The sequence below is a fragment of the Macaca nemestrina genome, chromosome 13 (assembly GCF_043159975.1).
Source record: "Macaca nemestrina isolate mMacNem1 chromosome 13, mMacNem.hap1, whole genome shotgun sequence".
NCBI lineage: Eukaryota > Metazoa > Chordata > Mammalia > Primates > Cercopithecidae > Macaca > Macaca nemestrina.
Genome location: NC_092137.1, coordinates 43,622,429 through 43,646,338, shown reverse-complemented (window position 1 = coordinate 43,646,338; position 23,910 = coordinate 43,622,429). Strand labels below are relative to the sequence as shown.

The 23,910-nt window shown below is 35.6% G+C and overlaps 1 protein-coding gene across 11 annotated transcripts in view; it reads left to right on the top strand.

Moving 5' to 3' along the window:
• The window catches only part of LOC105464931 (THADA armadillo repeat containing), a 356,256-nt gene that overhangs the window by 81,221 nt on the left and 251,125 nt on the right, over nt 1–23,910 (top strand). For all 11 annotated transcript variants that reach the window (XM_071076636.1, XM_071076633.1, XM_011713068.3 and 8 more), the window contains 3 exons: nt 1,744–1,857; nt 8,252–8,374; nt 19,432–19,523. In XM_071076636.1, coding sequence (XP_070932737.1) covers nt 1,744–1,857; nt 8,252–8,374; nt 19,432–19,523 — 329 coding nt within the window. The remainder of the gene's footprint in view (nt 1–1,743; nt 1,858–8,251; nt 8,375–19,431; nt 19,524–23,910) is intronic.

Sequence of the window (23,910 nt, the reverse complement as noted above, 5' to 3'; positions counted from 1 at the left end):
TTTCATTCTCCTGCCTATAATTCACTCTGACCTTGTGTTTTTACATGTCATTTGTCTGTCTGAGGTCCAATGTTAAGACAGGATCAAGGTCTCACTGCATATTTGTACAGTGTGCTTCTTTCAGCTCTGGTGCCCAACTTGTACTAACTTATAGTCATAATGAGTAATCAGAAGGTGTACTTTCTTACCCTAGCCTTGGCAAGAATGCCAAAACTTTACCCAGCTCTTTGGGAGAAAAAAGCCATGGTTCCCTGAAGACATTTTAGTAATTGAATGTAGCTTTTCACTTTATTTTAGTTGAATAAAGTCTAAATTAAAAAAAAAAAAATCTGCTTAAGTCTTCATTTCTCTTAACATGACTTACTAATAAAGTTATATTCCTGTTTTGGTGGAAGTCTGCATAGTGTTAGCCATGGAAAAGAACTGCCTACTTAGTTTGTGAGTTTGCCTTTTGCGTAGACAGATTAAAAATTGTTTTCAATATAGACAACGTTTTTTTGAATAGTCATTTAAAAAATAAATGTTATCTGAGCATAAATAAACTATGAGAAATGTCTTCTAAACCAAACTTTTTTTTGTATGTCTTTATTTTCCTCTTCTGTAAATTTGAAATGCTTCAGAAGAAGCTGACTAACTTGAAACTTTCACTTTTGAGAGCCAGTAGCTACAAACATGAAAAGTAGACATGGAGGAAGGGAATCTGAGAATGTGACTAAAGTGATTTTTTTAAACAGCTTTATTGAGTTGTAATTCACATACTATATATTCACCCTTTTAAAGTGTACCATTCAGTGGTTTTCAGTATATTCACAGAGCTGTACAACCATTATTGAGTTTTAGAACATCAACCCATGAAACTTCCCATACTCATCAGCAGTTACTTCCCATTTCTCTCTACCCCTGCCACTCAGCCCTAGGCAATCACTAATCTACCTTCCAGCTCTATACATTTGCCCATCCTGGACATTTCATACATATGGAATCATACAGTGTATGATCTTTTGTATGTGGCTTCTTTCACTTAGCATAATGTTTTCAGAGTTCATCCATGTTGTAATATATGTTAGTACCTCGTTCCTTTTTATTGCCTCACGTGACTTAATACCCTATTTTTACCCTATTTTTATGTTTATTGGACATCGGCAAAGTGTTAGATACGAAGTAAGTAAGTAAGCTACTGAAAATTTTAAATATAGGACCTCTTTGGTGTTTGCAGTATTTCTTTTTGTTCCATGAAGTTTCAAATACTTTGATTAGTCCTCCAAGTAATGATTCTTTTGTGAAGAATTAACTGACTGCTTCATCTCCAGGGAGCCTTAACATTCTTACAAGAAATTTAATCCAGAGATTTTTTGTTTTTTAAGTGAAGAGAATTTTCTTGTTAGATAAATTTGTTACTAAAACTGATGTGTTCATTGTGTCTGAGAACTGCCACCTACTTAGGGTTCTTAAGGAGTTGTCAATAAGTTTTAGCCTTTTAGAATTGTAAAATTTAATGAGCAAACTGGAAGTGACCTTAGAGATGACATGATTTCACCTTCACCTAAATTTAGAGATGAAGAATCTGTAGGTTAAACTGTGAGGCTAAACCACCTGTCCAGGGCCACATGGCTTAATTAACTTTCTTTGATAACCACATATTTTTATTAAGGGGATTTTGCATTTTGGGATTGATCCAGGAAAGCAGCAAAAAAGTGTATGTAAACTAAGAACCCTGTTAATTTTTGCATTCTTTTTTCATAGGCACTGTTGGCATCTGAACCAAAGAAAGGCAAAATGGATTTGTTGAAAATAACAATGAAAGAGTTAATCTCTTTGGCTGGGCCTATGGATGACTTACAGAGCACAGTCCCCCAGGTAATCATGGAAATACACAAACCCTCCAGTGTTGTTTTTTTCGTTTTGTTTTTCTCGTTTTTCGAGATGGAGTTTCGCTCTTGTTACCCAGGCTGGAGTGCAGTGGCGTGGTCTCAGCTCACTGCAACCTCTGCCTTCTGGGTTCAAGCAGTTATCCTGTCTCAGCCTCCTGCAGTGGTTTTAAATCTTTGCTTTATTTTTTAACAAAAATTATTTGCTGGAGATAAAGAACTCTTGAACGTTGGACAGACATTTGAAGCTTGTTTGAATAGTTTTTATTTTATTTTTTTTGTCTTTACTATCCACAAAATAAACCATTGCTTTAGTTGAATATATTAATCAAAACAAACAATTTTTAAACTCTGGTGAAAACATCCAGCTTATATAAGCTATTTTATAATACTATTGCATCCACAAATTTGGAAGTGTATATGCTAGCACTTGAGAATTTCATGTGTGCTTCTTTGAGTTGATGTACATTTTGTAACTCAGCCATTGAAAATTTCCTTTATATATGGTATCTGACTTTTGGGATGTTCACATTTAGTTCCTTGTAGTCACTACCTATATGTATGAAGTTAAAGCACTCCTCATAGCTTCACTTCACCACTAGGGAGTCAGTATTAATACCCGTCAAGTACTGCTTGTACATTATAGTCTGGGCTTCCTCAGTTAATGCTTCATAGTAGGACACTCCTTTTTTTGTTTGTGTTTTGAGACAGTCTCACTCTGTTTTCCAGGCTGGAGTGCAGTGGTGCGATCTTGGCTCACTGCAACCTCTGCCTCCTGTGTTCAAGCAGTTCCCATGCCTCAGCCTCCCCAGTATCTGGGATTACAGGTGTGGGCCACCACACCTGTCACATCACCTGAGGTTGGGAGTTCAAGACCGGGCCCAATCACCTGTTGGCCAGGTTGGTCTTGAACTCCCGACCTCAGGGATCTGCCTGCCTTGGCCTTCCAAAGTGCTAGGATTACAGGTGTGAGCCACTGTGCCCAGCCTATAGTAGGATACTCCTACCCAACTATAAAGGGCCATGCTAGGTCAGGGAACAGATTGAGAGCTGAAGTTTACAATCAAGTACAATAAGTACATAGGATTTTATTTTAGAGCCTGTGGGAGGTGTTAAAGGGAGCCCACGGGCCAGAATGTGGACTGTGGAAAAGAATGGGGATTCTTTCCACAATCATATGGAACATAGTCATATGGCATATAGTGGCCAGTGCCCATAGGTATGAAATGTCTTCATTTCTTTAAAAAATTGACTAAAATGTTGTTAATCACCGTTCAAAAATGATAATTTCAAGGCATTTTTCAGTGAAATGTGAAAAAGATATAATTGGTTCTATTTTCCTAAACTATCACTTTAAAAAAGCAGATGCTGTGTATCTGTTATCTGAAATGCTGGGAACCAGAAGTGTTTCGGATTTCAGATTTTTTTTTCTTCTTTTTTTTTGGCATTTTTGCATTATACTGAACGGGTCAACATCTCTAATCTGAAAATGTAAAGTGCTCCAATGAGCATTTCCTTAGAATGTCATGTCGGTGCTCAAAAAGTTTTGGATTTTGGAGCTTTTTTGATTTCAGATTTTTGGATTTGGGATGCTGAACCTGTGCTATTTTTATAAGAACATCTAAAAATAATGGGGGTTGATTTTAACGAGTGCTGGATAATTATTGCCCTACTGTACTTCAAGGTGATGGCATTTTAGTGATCATTTTTATGAAATTGGTGAGATTTAAAAATTTTGTCTGTGACCAGTCTTCTAAGCTTTTTTAGTTGATAATTTGCTTTCCTTCTCCCCTCCCATGGTTCATTTCTTTATTATTTTTATTATGTATCTTTTGAAATATTTCAGCATACAGAAATATATAGTGAATAATGAACATATTTGAAACCAATTCCAGTTTAAGAAATTAAACATTACAGAGATTGTTAGTTATGCTGTGGATTCTTCCACATCTCATTCCCCTTTATTCCTCCTCAGCTATAACCACTAACCCAAATTAGTGACTATCATTCCCAAGCATTTTCATCATACTTTTATCTCCTTTTACATGAATGTTGTTATTCACACTTTTTATACTTTGGTTTTGTCAATCAACATTATACTTTAAGGTTAGTAAGCTCCTGTTCAGCCCCTGTTCACTTTCATTTCTGAACAGTATTTTATTCTATTTCATTTCATCCCTTCTTCTGTGAATGGACATTTGCTTTGTTTCCAGTTTTCTTGTATTAGAAACAATGCCGAAACAAACATTCTTGTGTGTCTCCTTACACATGTGAGTGTTTCTCCAGGTTATATACCTAGAGGAATTGCAGTGTTGTAGGGTACACACGTATTCAATTCGATACTGTTGTGTTGTCTCCAAAGTGGTTGAACTAATATTCCTGCCAGCGGAGTATAAGACTTTCCATTGCTTATCAACACCGTTGTATTATCAGACTTTTACAGTTTTTGACTTTCTGCTTAGTGTGAAATGCTGTTTTCTAGTTTTATTTTGCATTTCTCTTATTACTAGTCAGCTTTAACATCTTTTCATATGTTTATTAGCCTTTTGGTTTACTTCTGAGAGTTGTCTGTTGAAAGACTTTGCTTACTTTGATATTGGTTATTTGTCCCTTCATTTTTGTTTTGTAGGAGCTGGATTTTTGTTGTTGTTTCAGAAATATTTTCTTGATATTGATTTCTTTTTGATTATTTGAATTACATATATATTCTCCCAACCTATGGTTTCTCTTTTTACTTTGTGGTCTCTATTATTATATAGATAATTTTTAATTTTAATAAAATACAATAGGTTAGCTTTCTCCTTTATGGGTTGTACATTTGGATCTTATTTCAGAAATTCACCCCAAGATCAGAAAGATATTTTATATTTTCTTTTTTCTTTTTTTTTTTTCCCCAAGACGAGGTCTTACTCCGTGGCCTAGGCTGGAAGGCAGTGATAAGATCTCGGCTCACTGCAACCTCCGCCTCCCAGGTTCAAGCGATTCTCCTGCCTCAGCCTCCTGAGTAACTGGAATTACAGACTTCCGCCACCATGCCCTGCTAATTTTCATATTTTTAGTAGAGACGGGGTTTTGCCTTGTTGGCCAGGCTAGTCTTGAACTCCTAACCTCAGGTGGTTCTCCCACCTCGGCCTCCCAAAGTGCTGGGATTACAGGCGTTAGCCACTGTGCCCGACTGAGAAAGATATTTTATATTTGCTTTTAAAAGTTTTGAAGTTTTACTTGTCACACTTGTCATAATTTTATGTAAAGGAAACCATATTATTATTTTTTTACAGATAGGATCTTGCTCTGTCACCCAGGCTGGAGTGCATGCAAGTCTTTATGTTACCTGTGTTGTTAGTGTAAAATAAAATAATTTAATGTTTGCCATTTGGATGACTGATACAGAGACATTTCTGATATAATACATCCTTTTCTTCTTGATTTGTACTGCCTCTATTATGTGTTTTCATAGATAGGTGGTTCTGTTTCTGTGCTGCCTTTCATTGGTCTATTAATCTATCCCTGGAGCAAAACCACTATTTTATTTTTGTTTTTATTTTTTTGAGATGGAGTCTTGCTCTATCACCCAGGCTGGAGTGCAGTGGTGTGATCTCAGCTCACTGCAACCTTCACCTCCTGGGTTCAAGCTGTTCTCCCCCCTCAGCCTCCTAAGTAGCTGGGATTACAGGCCTGTGCCACCACGACCGGCTAATTTTTGTATTGTTAGTAGAGATGGGGTTTCACCATGTTGGTCACGCTGGTCTTGAACTCCTGACCTTAAGTGATCTGCCCACCTGGGCCTCCCAAAGTGCTGGGATTACAGGCGTGAGCCACCACACCTAGCCTAAAACCACTATTTTAATTATTGTGTCTTTATAAAAAGTTATAATATCTGGCCAGTTGAATCTTTTTTTGTTTTCTCTTCAGAATGACCTTGGCTATGTTTGGCCTATTGCTCTTCTATAAAAAATTTAGAATTAGCTTGTTAAACTCAGTAAAAAGCCCTTTTGGAATTTTGGTTAGAATTTAAACGTATTGATTTATTTGGGAGTTTTGCTCTTGTTGCCTAGGCTAGAGTGCAATGGCGCGATCTCGGCTCACTGCAACCTCCGCCTCCTGGGTTCAAGCAACCCTCTTGCCTCAGCCTCCCGAGTAGCTGGGATTACAGGCGTGCACCACCACGCCTGGCTAATTTTTTTATTTTTAGTGGAGACAGGGTTTTGTCATGTTGGCCAGGCTGGTTTTGAACTCCTGACCTTAGGTGATCCACCTGCTTCGGCTTCCCAGAGCGCGGGGATCACAGGCGTGAGCCACCGTGCCCAGCCCATAAAAGTATTACAGATTATTTTTGAGATTTATTTCCAATGTCTTATTTTTTTTGCAATTATGAATGGTATTTTATTTAAAAGTTTATATTATCTGTTGCTGTTTGAGAAGATTGCAGTTAATTTTTGGATTATTATCGTGCTTGTATTCAGCAGCCTATCAGAATTGCTGTAATACAGCAAATGACTTATCTATAAATTCTTTTGGATTTGTTTTATGGATAATCATATCTTTGACAAATAATGCTAAGTTTGTTTTAACTTTCTAATTTTTAGTTTTTTAAAAACAGTTTTTGTTGCACTTTGTTGCTGGAACCTGTAGTACAGTTTGGTATAGAAAGAGAGATAACAGGCATCCTTAGGTTATTTCTGATCAATTTGCTGCAATTTTTAAGCTACCCATTATCTTATTAAGGAAATTGAATTTTATTGAATATTTTTTGCATCTTTTGAGATAAATATGTTTTCTTCTAGAATTTGCAGATGTCATGAATTGTATTGATTTTTTCAATTTAATATTATCTTTGCATTCTTGCATCTCTCACTGGTTTTGTGAGTGAGACTGGCCTGTGGTTTTCCTTTTCATACTGTTTCTGTCCTGTTTTTTTAAATATGCATCTTTTGATGGAATTATAGTACATATACAGACAAATGTACAAATCATATGTGTACCTCAGTACGGTTTCACAAAGTGAACACATTTGTGCAGTCATCAAGGAACAGAACATTTCTAGCAACTGAAAGCCCCCTCTTGCTCTCTTCCAGTCCACACCCTTCTCTCCAGGAGTAGCCACTAGCCTAACTTCCAACACTCTAGTTTTAGTTTTATCTGTTTTTTGAGTTTTACATAAATGAGACCATACATTATTATTATTTTTTTATTTTAGAGACAGGATCTTGTTCTGTCAGTCAGGCTGGAGTGGAGTGGTGCTATCATAGCTCACTGTAGCTTCAAACTCCTTCATAATATTTTTTATTTATTTGTGCCTTCTTTCCTCTGTTCTTGGTTAGTCTTGTCAGAGGTTTATTTCTGTTTCAGAGAATCACCTCTTGGGTTTTTTAATGCTCTTAGTTGTGTCTTTGCTATTTTAAAAGTTTCTGCTCTAAATTTTTATTTTCCTTCTGTGTTTCAAGTTTATTGTTCTCTTTCTGTTGACTTAATCGGTCACTTACCACAATCATTCTAGTCATTTAAAAAAATAGAAGCATTTGAGATATACATTTTTTTTTTTAATTTCACTTAAACTGCATCCTACAAGTTTTGGTATATAGGTAGCATCTTCAAAATATTAAAAAAAATTTTGACCAGCGTTTAATGTGTTTGAAAACGTGCCAATTTTAAAAGCATTTTTTAGGCCGGGTGTGGTGGCTCACGACTGTAATCCCAGCACTTTGGGGGGCCAATGCAGGTGGATCACCTAAGGTTAGGAGTTCAAGACCAGCCTGGCCAACATGTTGAAACTCTGTCTCTACTAATTATACAAAAATTAGCCGGGCATGGTGGCACACACCTGTAATCCCAGTTACTCAGGAGGCTGAGGCAGGAGAATCACTTGAACCTGGGAGGTGGAGGTAGCAGTGAGCCGAGACCCTATCATTGTACTCCAGCCTGGGCAACAAGAGTGAAACTCCATCTAAAAAAATAAAATAAAATAAAAAATAATTTTTTTTTTAAGTTTCTTAATTCCATGGTGATCAGAGCATAATCTATAAGTTATTAGTTACTTGGTATTTGTTGAGACTTTATTTGTGGCTAAGTTTGAGGGGTTTTAGAAAATAAATGTTTCATGTGTGCGTGAAAATAACGTGTTGTTCTCTGTATTTAGGTGCAGGCTTCTACATATGTGCATTGGATCAAGCTTTTTTATAGCATTGTTTGGATCTTACTAATTTTTTGTAAAATGGTTTATCAGTTACTGGATGTGTTTTATTAAATCTGCTGTTTCATTTGTGAATTATCCATTGCTTGTAATTCTGTAAATTCTTTGTTTTGAGGCTGTGCTATTGTATATGTGTAGATTTAGAATTGCCACGGTTTTCAACCTACAACTGATTTTGAACTTCTTGTTTTAGGTTCATGCTTTAAATATCCTTAGAGCGTTGTTCAGAGATACACGCCTGGGAGAAAATATTATTCCTTATGTTGCTGATGGAGCTAAGGCTGCAATTCTGGGTTTTACATCACCGGTCTGGGCAGTAAGTGCTGTTACTATTCATTTTCATTGATTTAATTATGCTTCTGAGTAGATTTTAATAAACTAATCTTTCACTGGATGATAAAAAATATTTCCTGCCCTTTACCATGAAGTTTCTTAGAAATCTTTGGATCAAGCTACATTTTTGATTGTTGATGGTTCCATTTTCACTCATTTGTTGGCTGATTAACCGTCTTTCTTTGTTTTTTTAAAATTTTTTTTACTTTGGTGATAGCTTTAGGGTTTACAATATGTATCTTTAACTTATCACAGTCTACCCTCAAGTGATATTACACCATGTCACTTAAAGTATAAGAACTTAATAATAGTGCACTTCTGTTTCTCTCCTCCCAGTCTATGTGCTGTTACTGTTACACATTTTACTTTCATGTGTGTTGTAAACTCACACTACATTGTTGTTATTTTTCTTTAAACAGCCAGTTATATTTCTTTTTAATTTACCACTTTAGCTGTTTTTAAGTATACATAATGCAGTGGCATTATGTGCACTCACAACAGCGTTTATCAGCACTGTGCTTTTCTGGAACATTTTCATCATCCCGAGCAGAAGCTCTGTATTCATTAAACACTAACTCCCATCTCTCATCTCCCTCACCCCTAGTAACCTCTGTTCTTTCTGTCTCTATGGATTTGCCTGTTCTCATACCTCATGTAAATGGAATTGTACAATGTTTGTCCTTATGTTATTGGCTTCTTTCATGTAGTATATGAAAGGTTGATCCATACTGTGCGGTGGGGGTAGGGTGTGTGTGTGTGTTGGTTTATCAGTATACACGGTATACACACATCCCACATTTTCTTTTTTTAATTTTTATTTTACTTTAAGCTCCAGGATACATGTGTAGAATGTGCAGGTTTGTTACATAGATATAAGCGTGCCATGGTGGTTTGCTGCACCTACCAACCTGTCATCTAGGTTTTTTGTTTGTTTGTTTTTAATTGAGATGGAGTCTCACTCTGTCACCCAGGCTGGAGTACAGTGGTATGATCTCAGCTCACTGCAACCTCTGCTCCCCGGGTTCAAGTGATTCTCCTGCCTCAGCCCCCTAAGTAGCTGGGACTACAGGCACGTGCCACCATGCCCAGCTAATTATTGTATTTTTGGTAGAGAGAGGGTTTCACTATGTTAGGTAGGCTGGTCTGGAACTCCTGACCTCGTGATCTGCACGCCTTGGCCTCCCAAAGTGTTGGAATTACAGGCGTGAGCCATCATGCTTAGCCTGTCATCTAGGTTTTAAGCCCCACACGCATTAGCTCTTTGTTCTGATGTTCTCCCTCCCTTCCTGCCTCCAACAGGCCCTGGTGTGTGTTGTTCCCCTTCCTGTGTCTATGTGTTCTCACTGTTCAATTCCCAATTATGAGTGAGAACACGCAGTGTTTGGTTTTCTGTTCCTGTATTAGTTTGCTGAGGATGATGGCTTCCAGCCTCTTCCATGTTCCTGCAAAGGACATGATCTCATTCGTTTTTATGGCTGCATAGTATTCCATGGTGTATATGTACTACATTTTCTTTATCCAGTCTATCATTGATGGGCATTTGGTTTGGGTCCATGTCTTTGCTATTGTAAATAGTGCTGCAATAAACATACGTTGCATGTATCTTTATAGTCGAATGATTTTTATTCCTTTGGGTATATATCCAGTAATGGCATTGTTGGGTCAAATGGTATTTCTAGTTCTGGATCCTTGAGGAATCACCACGCTGTCTTCCACAATGGTTGAACTAGTTTACATTCCCACCAACAGTGTAAAAGTACTCTTATTTCTCCACAGCCTTACCAGCATCTATTGTTTCTTGACTTTTTAGTAATCGCCATTCTGACTGGTGTGAGATGGTATCTCATTGTGGTTTTGATTTGCATTTCTCTATCATCAGTGATGTTGAGCTACCACATTTTCTTTATCCCAGTTTATCTGTTGGTGGACATTTAGGTTGTTTCCACTTTTTGGCTATGATGAATAATGCTGCAGTGAATATTAATGTACAAATTATCTGAGTCATTTTAGTTCTTTTGGGTATATCATATGGTAATTCCATGTTTAACTTTTTGAGGAATGAACAAACTTCTTCCCCAGCAGCAGCACCATTTTATACTCCCATCAGCCATGCACAAGTTCCAGTTTCTTTACATCTTTACTAATACTTGTTATCTTTTTTTTTTTTTTGATAATAGCCATCCTAATGGATGTGAAGTGCCATCTCATTCTGATTTTGATTTGCATTTCCCTAATGATTAATTATGTTGATCTGGAAACAAAACAACTCTGAGTATTTAAATGTGTCTGTATTTTGGATGCTGTGGACTCTAGTATTAGTGTGTTGAGTTAGTGCTACAAATAAACTCCATCAAAAGTTGAAAAAACAGACACTCACAAAACATTGAAATGGAAGAGGTTAAATAGTGAGTCGCATTTTCTTTTGTAATATGGTCACTGTCCAGAAGCATCTTGATTCAAAATCTTAAAGATAGTGGACAATACCCAGTACAATTGTTTCATGTGTTTTCTTATGATTTCTGGGAGAAACGTTATAGTTTGTTTTCCTATATCATTGTGTCTTCTAGAATAAGGAGAATAACCTCTGGTTTATAGATGCTTGAAATATGGCTTAAAGTAAAAAGTCTGGCAAAGGGAGAGGAGAAAAGAAGCTAGATCTTAATACATTGCCTGCAGAGTGGAGTATTTACTAGAAAGTCAGGCTTTCCAGTTAGTAAGCTGCACAAACCATTTCTTACCTGTATGATAAGCCTCTAATTGAGAGTAAGTATTTTGCAGTGGAAGCCAAAGGCACAGACTCCCATTGTGAAGAGGAATCCTTTGAGGTTGCCAACTCTTGCCTAGAAAATTGTGCATCTTCCTGTAAGAGATACACACTTCTGGAGTTCTGTCTAAGAGCATTGCATAACTACTCTTGAGGTCACAGAGTTTACCTTTTACACTTACAGGAAGTAGAGCAATGCCTTTATGCTGTCAGTAGAGTCAGAGAGGTAGGAATGTGGCTTGACCATCAGGAATACTGGAGATCATAAAAGTGATTGTCAGAATTACCAATATTGCTTTCTTCAAGCCATTAGTTCCAGATGAACCAAGAAATATTTTCCATGAAAGGACTTTCAGAGAGTGAAGCCTGGTGATTCGTCCAACTTTTTAGTAAAATTGAAACTATCAGAAATGAGTGATTCATTTTGTTTTGAAAAGACTATTTTTGAGACCCTCAACAGTAATACATGTGCACTGCAGAAATTTTGAAAATAAAGAAAAGCATAATAAAAACGGTAAAAGTCACCTGTTAAATTACCGTACAGATATGAGCATTCTGATTCATTTTCTTTCTCTTTTTTTATGTGTGGGCTTTACATATGCGTAGTACATGTATGCATACATATCCACAAAAGGCTACATAAATATATATAAGTGCTTTTATTTTCTTTCTAATTTCATAATACTAATAATTTCATTTCTTGGAATCTTCCTTTTTAACACTTTATGAAGGAAACATTTCTATTTAGTTTGCTTTGCTAGAGGAAATAAATATCATAGCTATAATGATCAACACTGTTACTTAATATTATAAATGGTTATATTTTCTGCTGTATAAAAGTCTAAGATAAAATTTATAAGTCAACCTACTTAATGGATGTAAAGAAGTATTCACTTACAAAAGCGATTTACGAAAGCATTCTCTGTTGAAGTGATTTTAAGTGTAATTTTTCCTTAGTGCATGCGAAATATGGTTTGATTTGCAGAACTTTGATTTGTACACATCCTCTTAGGAATATAACTGTGCTTAAAGCTGGCTACATCTGTACTTTTGACTTAATTGTTTTTCCTGATAAGTTAGGGAAAATACACATGTAAAATGAACTTAATTTTAACTTGCAGTAAAGAAATATTTTTCAGAAAGCATTCATGTATATATTTAATTTGTTTTTACAGATTCCTTAGTCTTTTGTATTGAAACCATACAGATCTCTCAAACTTTGCTACCTAATAAGCATTTTTAAAATACAGAGAAAGGTATTATGTAAATATTTTCAGCATTAGACATATCTACTTAATATATTGTAGATGTTATATTAAGCACTAGAAATACAAGGATAGATTATACATAATCATAATAATGGCTGTCTTATTGAGTATTTCTCATGTACCTGGCATAATTTACATTGCATTGATTATCTTAGTAGGTTCTGTTATCAGGTAGGTTCTGTTATAATCCTCATTTTACAGATGTATTTTTAGTAGAGATGGGGTTTCACCCTGTTGGCCAGTCTGGTCTTGAACTCCTGACCTCAAGTGATCCATCTGCCTCGGCCTTCCAAAGTGCTGGGATTACAGGTGTGAGCCACTGCACCCAGCCTCTTCTGTATCTTAAACAAGTCTACATGAAAGCTTTTTCATGCAAGAAAGGAAAGAAAAAGTTATACACTCTGTGAATAGAAGAGAAAAATTTTGGTAACAGTTGTTTGCAGTCAAATTCCAGGTTCTTATCAACCATATATTCAGGGCTTGATGGAGAAGGAGGTCAGGAGCAGGAAGTGTTTCCCTTGTGAGAAGGATGGATTTTAGCTGGGATTAAAATCATGCATTACTTAATGACAGGAATTCATTCTGAGAAATCTGTTGTTTGGGGATTTCATTGTCGTGTGAACATCATATCATATACATGCGCAGACCTAGATGTATAGCCTACTCCACCCCTAGGCTGTATGATAGAGCCTATTATTCCTAGGCTACAAACTGTACAGCATGCTCCTATACTGAGTATGCTACCATGCTGAGTATGTGGGCAGTTGTAACACAGTAATAATTATTTGGATAGCTAAACACAGAAAAAGTACAGTAAAAATACGGTATTATAATCGTATGAGACTATCATTAAATATGTGGTCCATTGTTGACCACAGCATCATTTCGTGGTTCATTACAGCTATTATCATTTCTCCATTTTTAACTTTACTACTACTTACCCTTTTCTGTCTTTGCTCTCCTTTTTACTTATTAATGGCAATAACTGCGGTTACTTTTGCACCAACCTAATGTTTTCCATCCATCCTTCCAAAAAGGGACATGTTTTTATTGCCATTACTACTATGAATTTTTCAAAATACATTAGCCCCGTTAATGACCTTTTGTATTACTCATATTAAGATTGCTATCAATGATTCATATTAGCATTTATTGTCAGTGAATTAGGAGTCGATAATGCAGTTTGTTAATCACAACCTCTTTCTCATTTCTTTGTCTACTTCAGTCTCCTCGTTAACTTTATTTATAGTGGATGGAACAGAAAATATGGATGAAATACTAAAACATAAAAAGCAATACCTGAAACAGATATCCTTGAACCATTCATACTATCACACAGAAATCTAAGGGACACTCTTCTGTCTTAAGTAGGAAGTAGGCTTTCATGCTAGTTATTTTGCTCTATATTTACAATAAGTCTTTTAAATGTTCTTCTATATGACTTACACAGTTCTAAAACAGAGTATGTATTTTTCAACCTACAAAAATCAGTTACAGTAGTCCCCTCCTCAAATTTGAGGAGGATGTATTCCAAGACCCCCAGTGGATGCCTGAAACCGTGGTTAGTGCTAAACCCTATAGATTATGCTTTTTCCTATACATACATACCTGTGATAAAGTTTAATTTATAAATTAGATATCATAAGAGATAACAATTATAACAATAGACCATAATAAAAGTTAAGTGAATGTGATCTCTCTCAAAATACCTTAGTGTACTATACCACAGGTAACTGAAACCACAGAAGGCAAAACTGCAGACGAGAAGGACCATTGTAATGTAATATACCGTGTGAATAGACTAAAGAACAAAAACCACATGATTAAGCAGATACAGAAGAGACAGTTGACAAAATCCAGTGCTGTTTTATGTGAAAAGAAACTAAGAATGGAAGGGAAATTTCTCAACCTCCATGGAAAATCCATAGCCAACAGTATACTTGATGGTAAAAGACTGAAAACTTTCTCTCTAAAATCAGGAACAAGACAAGGAAATCTACTCTCGTCACTCATATTCAACACTGTACTGGAGGTTCTAGTAGACCAACTAGAGAAGAATAAAAAATAAAAGTTACCCAGTTTGTAAAGGAAGATGCAAAACTATCCCTATTTTCTGATAACATGATCTTAAATATAGAAAATCCTAAGGAATCCACACACACGCAAATTAAAGCTTGTCTATTAGCAAGGTTTCAGGGCACAAGGTCGTCATACAGAAATTGTACACTAGCAATGAAAAATCTAAAAATGAAATTAAAAAGACAGTTTCATTTATAATAGCATCAAAAAGAATAAAATACTTAGGAATAAATTTAGCAAAGGAACTGCAAGAGTTGTTCACTGAAAATTATCAAACATTTTTTGAAGAAATTATAGGCCTAAATAAATGGAAAGATCTCCTGTGTTCATCACTGGAAGACTTACTCTTGTTAACATGACATATTCCCCAAATTAATCTATAGATTCAGCACAACCCCTGTTAAATCCTTTCTGGCTTTTTTTTTTTTTTTTTTTTTTTTTTGCAGATCCTAAAGTACGTTTGGAAATGTGAGGAACCCATAATAGCCAAAACACTATTGAAAAAGAACAAAGTTGGAGGCCCCACAGGTCCCAATTTCAAAACTTAATGCAAAGCAACAGTAAATAAGAGATTGTGGCATTGACATAAGGATAGGCGTATAAATCAGCAGATTAGGATTGATTGTACAGAAATAAACCTCCACATTTAATAAACAAAGGTGCCAAGACAATTCAGTGGAGAAAGAATAACCTTCAACAAATGGTACTGGGCAACTGGATATCCACATGCAAAAGAATGAATGTGATCCCCATCTCATACCATATTCAGATGACTTGAAATGTATTAAAAACCTAAATGTAAAAGCTAAAACTATAAAACTTTTACAAGAGGACCTGTGTAAATTTTTGTGCCTTGGATTAGGTAACATTTAGTTAGATATGACACCTAAGGTACAAGCAACGAAAAAAATTGATAAATTGGACTTGAACAAAATCAGATGGCTGGGCGTAGTGGCATGCAGCTGTAGTCCCAGCTACTCAGAAGGCTGAGGCTGGAGGATTGTTTGACCCCAGGAATTCAAGGCTGCAGTGAGCTATGATTACACCACTGTACTCCGTCTTGGGTGACAGAGCACGAAGCTGTCGCTAGAAAAGTTTAAAAAAAAAAAAAAATTTTTTTTAAAATAAAACTTAACCAGCATCAAGAAAAAAAAATATTTTTCAAAGGACACAATCAAGAAAGTATAAAGACAACCCACAGAATGGGAGAAAATATTTGCAAATTATATATCTGATAAGAGCGGAGTGTCTAGAACTCAATAATAAATGACGACCCAATTTTAAAATGGACAAATAATGTATATCTCCAGAAAAGTTAGGCAGATGGCCAGTAAGCACACAAGAAGATGCTTAACATCATTAGTCATTAGGGAAATGCTACAGTGAGTTACCATTCCATGCCCACTAAAATAAAATTCATGGAAAATAACTAGTATTGGGGAGGATGTGGAGAAATTGGAGAACTGGTGAAATCGGAACTCTTATACATTGCTAGTGAGACTATGAAATGGTGCAACCACTTTGGCAGTTCTTTTGAAGGTTAAACATAGAGTTACTATATGACCAATCTATACCACTTCTAGGTATATAGCCATGAGAAATGAAAACATGTTCACACAAAAACTTGTACATGAATATTCTTAGCAAAATTATTCATAATATTCCAAATTGGAAATAGCCCAAATGTCCATCAAATGAAGAACAGATTTTTAAAATATGGTATATGTATACAGCGGGATGTTATTCAGCCGTAAAAAAGGAATAACATACTGATACATGCTACAGCATGGGGGAACCTTGAGAAAATTATGCTAAGTGAAAGAAGCCAAACATAAAAGGCCACATATCATGTGATCCCATGTATATGAAGTATCCAGAAAAGGCAAGTTTATAGAGGCAGAAAGTAGATTGTGCTTTCCTACTGCAGGAGAATAGGGAGTGACGACTTAACGGCTCCCAAGTTTCATTTTGAGGTATTGAAAAATATCGTGGAATTTAGTTGTGATAGCTTCATGTTTTGTGAATATAGTAAAAAACCACTGAATAGCATCCTTTAAAATAGTAAATTTTATGATGCGTGAATTATACCTCAATTTTAAAAAGTAATTTAAAAATGATTTTAAAACAAAATCAGTCACGTTTGGAGGTTGTATGGCATGAACTAATTATTCTTAAAATGGTCAATATATGGAAATAATTATTTACTAACTGATGAACAGGGTAACCAAATAGCAGATGAGGAAAAGCTTTTAAAAAAAAAAGTTTTTCTGAGGATGTAAATGATTAATGCAGAAGGCCTATCGTGATTTTGCTACACCTAGTGGAAAAGATAATGATCATCACTGATTGCTAATGAGGACACTTTATAAGGGATATCTTAGTCCCTTCGGGCTGTTATAACAAAATACCACAAATTTATGTCTCACAGTTTGGAAGCTGGGAAGTCCAAGATCAGGATGCTGGCAGGTTTGGTGTCTGGTGAAGGCCTACTTTCTGATCATAGATGGCACCTTTTAGCCGTGTCCTCACATGGTGGAAGAAGTGAGGCAGCTCACTGGGGTCTCTTTTATAAGGGCACTAATCCCATTCATGAGAGCTCTACCCCAATGACGTAATTATTTCCCAAAGGCCTCCACCACCTAACGCCTTGGAGGTTAGAATTTCAACATAGGAATTTTGGGGGAACACAAACATTCAGACCATATCAGGATGGGTCAGGCAGATAGGATTGGAACCATCTGGTCCATCTTAATATTACTAAAAAGACATTATGTGTCTCCTGCCGTCAGTCTATTGAATCAGAGGAGTTTTGTTTCTGAGGGTGCCCATTCACTTTGTAAAATGGTCCTCTACAGTTTTGTTTAAGGTGTGCGTTTCTCAACATCTCCAGGCACTCCTGTTTTAATTTTACTGCATCTGGTGCCTTTGTCAGAAAGTATGGCTTAGGGCAAGATGGAGTGTGTGTTTCTGTTTTCCTTTTCTTTTTGTGTTTTTGTGTGATTTCTAAGAGGAGAGAAGGTCCCAGATGTCTTTACCAAGTCATCTTAGACCTAAAAGTCTTTGGAAACTACCTCACTAGATCAGGTAGAAGATGATCCAGACCTGAACGAGGGCAGAGATTATATTGATAAAGTAACAGCATGGATTGATTTGTTGTTTGGGGATTAAATTAGGCAGGGCACATAGTAGGGCCTCCATGGATGTTTGATGACTCTTGAATGAACATAAGTGGATCTTTTCAGATTTAGGGTTTTATTGAAGCTTTGGTATGAATTGTGCCAGTATATCTGTAAAATTTACTTCTATGGTTACCATGCATGACTTGAGTCAGTTCTGGGCTTCTAGAGGAGAGGTTACAGACTGGTGGCCAGTAGGACAAACTAGCCCACCACTGTTTTATTTGGCTTTCATGGTGAGTTTTGTGGGTTTTTTTTTCCTTTAATTTCCTGCCAGCATTTCAAAATAGATTTCACATAAAAACCAGGGTTTCTGGCTTCTCTTGAAAAAGCAGAAGATCTGGCAAAACTGAACTTATATTTCCTCATGGCAGCAACTCAGCTGACACTGACTGCATTAGACAAAGTACATTGCTGCCTCTGTCGCTCACTGTTCCTGTGGGCGTTTGAGCTTGTGACTCTAAGGGCAGCGCTTTCAGGAAGCTGTTTTCTAAATCTTAACATTGTTACTTTTAGTGATCTTTCTACTTATATTGCTATTTAACACACCATATCGTTGTGTCACTTACTTAGAGTATAAAAGGTCTGTAATATCAGTAAGTATGTGTTTTCTGTTTCTGGATCTTATCCATGGTGCTGGTATAGGGCCTTACACACTGTAGCAAAGTGAGTACATATACATCTCTACACTGATTTGACAGAGTAATTGAGGAAGCCTGTAGTGCTGCAACAGTCAAGACCCTTTTATGATCTTCCAAAGCATCTTGACACATTGGTTGGGAAAAGATAGGGAAAAGATTATTATCATCTTGGAGAAATAATTTGTGTTTATTCAGGATAATTCCTGCCTCTTATCTTTACTAAGTTATCAGATAATTTCAGTATTGAAATTACTTGATAAGTTACTTGTATTGTGAAGCTGATAAGCAACATTTTGGATGTTAACTATTTTCTTGGCCATATTAATTACCTGGATTCTTTGAAGTTAGGATTTTTGGATTTTGTTTTTGTTTTTTTAAAGACAGGTTCTCACTCTTTTGCCCAGGCTGGAGCACAGTGGCACAGTCATAGCTTTCTGCAGCCTTAAACTCCTAGGCTTAAGCAATCCTCCTGCCTCAGCCTCCTGACTACATGGGACTACAGGCATGTGCCATGGCTCTAAAAAAAAAAAAAAAAAAAAAAAAAAAAACTCAAAAAAAAAATATATATATATTTTGAGATGGGGGTCTCACTATATTGCCCAAAGGTCTCAGACTCCTGGCCTCAAGCACTCCTTCCACTTTAGCCTCCCGAGTAGCTGGGATTATAGGTGTAAGTCACTGTGCCTGGTTCTTTGAAGTTAGGTTTTATAAGTATTTTCTCATAGGTAAAAGGATTTCAGAAAATAAGTGGAAAGAGCTGAGGTTTTACTGGGATATTCATTGTCAGGAAGAATATGGAAAAATGAATTTTTAAAAAAGAAGTGTTATTTGATGCTCTAAGTGCAGAGATATAATGAAAACTGTTGATGATAATATTAGAAATATGGGGAAAGGCTGTGTTTGTGCATGTGATTGGGTTGTAGAGCTCAATTTAAGTCATTGAATAGATTACATTAAGTTTTTTAAAAATTATTTTATGAACACAGACATATCTTTTTAGCCTCATACTAGCCAGTTAGGTAATGATTTTGAATCATCTAGTTTGAATATTGTAAATGTTGGTTTCATGCCAAGAATGTTTAACCCTTATTGTGTTTTCATTTGTACATTAGGTGCGAAATTCATCCACACTTCTCTTTAGTGCCTTGATCACAAGAATTTTTGGAGTTAAAAGGGCAAAGGATGAACTTTCCAAAACAAATAGGTAAGCTCCATTTAAGGCTGACTTTACTTTTTTAAAAAATACAATATTGTCCTGGCCAAAAACAATTTTTGAAATTGTGCCTACTGTTACAGATTCATCTAGATCATAAGACTATAAAAATACTATAATGAATTAGCCTATGCTGCCAAGTTATAAACCCTTGGGCAAAAATATCAGTAAGTGGACCTTTCAAAGCAACAAAAATTGAGCAAGGTAGCAAGGGGTGACATGTAGAGCCTGTTTCTCTGTGCAAAAGCTAGTTTTTTTTTTTTTTTTTTTTTTTTTTATTGCATCTTCTTTAAGTATTCCTGAAATGTCCTAACTTTACTTGTATGTATTATCCTAGCTTGTATAATATCTTTAATTTTATAGGTGGAAGTTTAAATGTTTATGATCCTCTCATTAGAACATCTCTCAGATTACCTTTGCATTAAACTCTGGTACTAAGAGGAACACCTATAGGTGTTAACCACAAGTAATAAACAGTGCTTTTTACTTTTGGTCTTTAGTTTTATGTTTACCCTCTAATTTGTTTTTGTCTTTAAAAAACAGCTTTTTTGTTATGCCTGGAAAGAAACCTGTGGAACCATTTTGATTTTGGGTAGTTTTTAGATAAAAATGCACAAGATCTGTTTTTAAAGAAGAAAAGCTTTGAATAGTTGTTCTTTAGCACTTAAGAGGATTTAATAGTAATCTAATTGGCTTGCAGTTGCTAACACTAGATGTCACTGTTGCTGCACGTTTAATTACTTCCTTAATTTTATTTAGGATCCAGTTTGGCCCAGTGGTCTTTCTCTTGAGGATCTAGAGTTATATTCAAAGCCTTATTCCCTTCTTAACTAAAAAAGTCATTATGCTTCATATTTAAGTTTTAAGCTAATGTTTATTGAAATGCATTTTTGTGTGATGGAACTAAATCTTAGGAATTAAAAAAATAGGAAATCATTTTGTGATGTACTAGTGATAATTCTAATGAAACCTACTATGGTATTTCCGAATTATCATTTAAATTGCTTCTTGTCACCCTGTAACATTCACCAGATATTTAAAAGGAAGGTAACTGGCTGTAAGTATAAATCCCTTGAGCATGTTCAGGCGACACCAGAGAGCTTTTTAATTTTTTTTTTTAACTAAGTAGTATTTTTTAAATAAATAAAACATTACACTTTTGGAAGGATGATTATAATTTTTATTTTTGAGCCTGTTCTTAAAGATATTCTTCCTGTCACTAACTTGAAATCACTAATAGTTGTTTCTCCTTAGCTTTGTCTATTTTGTTAGTAATTCTCCAGTGTGCCATAGTTTAAAACAGTTGGGTCATGTTATAAGGCCTTGATAAACACGGTATAAATAAAATATGATAGGAAGTCATCAAACAAGTAAAATTAATGTTTAAAACAACTTGAAGAATTTTTTTTGTTTTTTATGAAGTGATTATTGAATGTATGTATAAATACATATAAATTTTACTATGTGTAGGAGAAAATGATCAGAAAATGAGAAAACCTCATTTAGGTTGTACTGAGAGTGGAAGAATATGGCAGTAACACCATACAATTTTAATTTTTTAAAATTAAAAAATTTTTAATTTTATACTTAAAAAAGTCACACTGATGGAAACCTCCATTATAAATTTATTCCTCTTGGATAGGAAAGGTTACAAAATATATAAGGTTTCTAGAAAAAAGGAAATAGGAATGAGACAGTTAAGTTTTTAAATGTGAAGAATGTTTTTCGTGAGAGCTTTTAATTTTAGTAATCTGAAGATCGGTATGGACCATTATGCGTACAAGGCTTCTGTTCCCTGTTTAACCCATGAAGATATATTTCTTGGCAGCTCCCATTAGGTTTGCTTTGCAAAACCTTTAGTGTCTTAAATTTGCAGTTGCTTGTGATGGTTCTTTTAGTTGTAGTTTGTTTAATTATGTCACTTTTTGTTGAAATGTTTATATGCCTGTTCCTTACAATATTAACTTCCTAATGGAAGGACCTTTTTCATCTGTTCTGTATACGTAATGGGCACTTTAAAAAGGCTAGTAATGATGATGTCTTGGTTGGTTACTTACCGATTGGATAACTAACCTCAGCTGGTGACACACCTCACAAGTCAGTTGTTTCCTTTCACAACCACAGATTGTCCTGCTCGCAATTTGGAAATGTGTGTTCTTGGTCAGAGGGAACTGAACATAAAAAGAACATCTGCTTTTTCCATCTAATGGGAAATAAAGGTCTAACTTGGAGTAAACAAACCTGGTTTCTAGGCATTTTGCTGCCACTGGAGATGAACTTCATAGACCCCCTTATCCGCTTTGCACTTCAGTTTCTCCATCTGTATACCAGGAATAATAAGATGTGTGCTGTGTACTGCTAGGGCTATTGTGAGGATAAAACAAACTATTAGAAGTTCATTTTCTTTAAAATATTGGAAGTCCTAGGGGATTAGAGATATAGTTTGGTTTTTCTTTCTGTTACCACTTCTATGATTGTACTCATCTGATTGTCTTGCTCTTGAGACTATGCTTTTTGAGGAGAAGGTCAGTATCTTAACCATTCTTGGGTTCTCAGAGCCTAGCATAGTATCTGGCATATAGAAGGCATATAGGAATAATTGCCTAATGAGTAAGTAAATTTTGTTACTAGAGGAGAAATAAGTCTGGTTTCTACTCCTACGTTTGTTACAATATAACCACTATAATCAACTGAGACAAGATAGCCAACCTCTCTGGGCTTTGGTTTTCTTCTCTGTAAAATAAAGTTTGGAATATCCCTGAGGTCTTTTCTGTCTTTAAAATACTAAAGTAAAGCTTTACATAATGTTTCTGGCATTGTAAGTTTGGTAAAATGATGTATTCCCAGTGCCATAGAACAGTCCCTGCTGCATAGTAGAGATAAGAAGCAGAGGAGCAGAGGATCCTTTTTAAGTGTGTAGAGTGTACTTGTAATGACTGAATTTTTACACCCATTAATCTTATTTTAGATGTGTTTTTTGCGTTTTAAAGAATGAGAAAACACAAGTTTTCTCTTTTAAAATAACGTTATTACATTTTAATTTGTAAAGCTCTTTTCCTTTCTGTTTATTGCTGCCTGACTTGTCTTGACAGAATGAAGAACTGATTCTATGTAAAATCAGAACCAGCAAAGCTCTGCAACCTGTGCAATATGCATGCTTTCTTAGTCTCCATCTCCATGTGAGTGGGCTCACCTTCATAGCTCCTCATTTCTTATAGGACAGGAGCTAAACTAATATGGCGCTTAGCTCTAGGTCCTTCCCTTTAGCATCTGTGTGTATTAACTGTCACCTGTGAGTCCTAGCTAAATGACACATGTCAATATGTAGCAATCAGAAAAGGTTTATTTTTGACTTCTTGGAGTGCCTGCTTTGCCAAAGCTTCATACAGGTGCTTAATGTACAGCGTCATCTAGCTTTTGCACACTCTCTCCACCTTAAATCAGTGAGCCAATGAGAACTTGAAAGCACTTATGAACTCAATATTAACATAATAGGGGAGTACATGAGGAATATAAAACTTGAATCTTAGTCAAGGAGTTTACAGTTCAGTTAGGAAGACAAAAATTGTTACATGTGAGTCAGATACAAATAAGAGACACCATATAAAAATCACCTGTACGATGTAATATGAGTAATGAACACATTAGAAATTTATCAACAGGAGAATTGAGTGGAGTATATGTTGGGGGGAAGTAGTATTTTTTACAAAGCTTTGGGAAATGAGTAGATTTGGGGTACATGGAAACAGGCAGATTGAAAGAGGAACAAAATAGTAGTCTTGTTTCCTTTGTTAAGTACAATCTCTGTTCTATTTTATTAAAGAGAGCTCATATTCAAATTAATAGCTTAGGGTAATTTAGTACAATTTAAGAAGAAAATGTGTTTCTAAAATCATGGGAAGATCCAAGTAAAATTATTTCTAGTGACTATGTTGGGAGATGTTAAATTGTATTTGTTTTATTTTCCAGGGTATAAGTGATAGAGAATTATTTTAGATATTTTTCTTAACATTTTAGTGGTGTGTAGGTCTGGAAGGATCCTTCAAGGGGCATCTAATCCAGTCCAGCATCCTGCTTATAGAGAGATTTTGAAGCAGTTTCCAGACAGACTGGCTTCTCTCCTGTTCTTCATGTTTTCTAGGAAAAGAGATTCCACAAGTTTCTGTGGTTACCCACTCTATTGTTTGGGAAAGAATTGAATTCTCAAAACTAAAATTGAAAGCTGCAGGGCAATTGGGTTTTCATATTTTAGAGAATGTAATTATTAGAATTCAGAATAGCTTATTTGCTTTGAACTACATAGTAGCTTGTAGCAAGCCCTATTTGGCCAAATTGAAAAACAGAATTTTCTGTTGACTGTGGCCAGGGTAATTTTTTT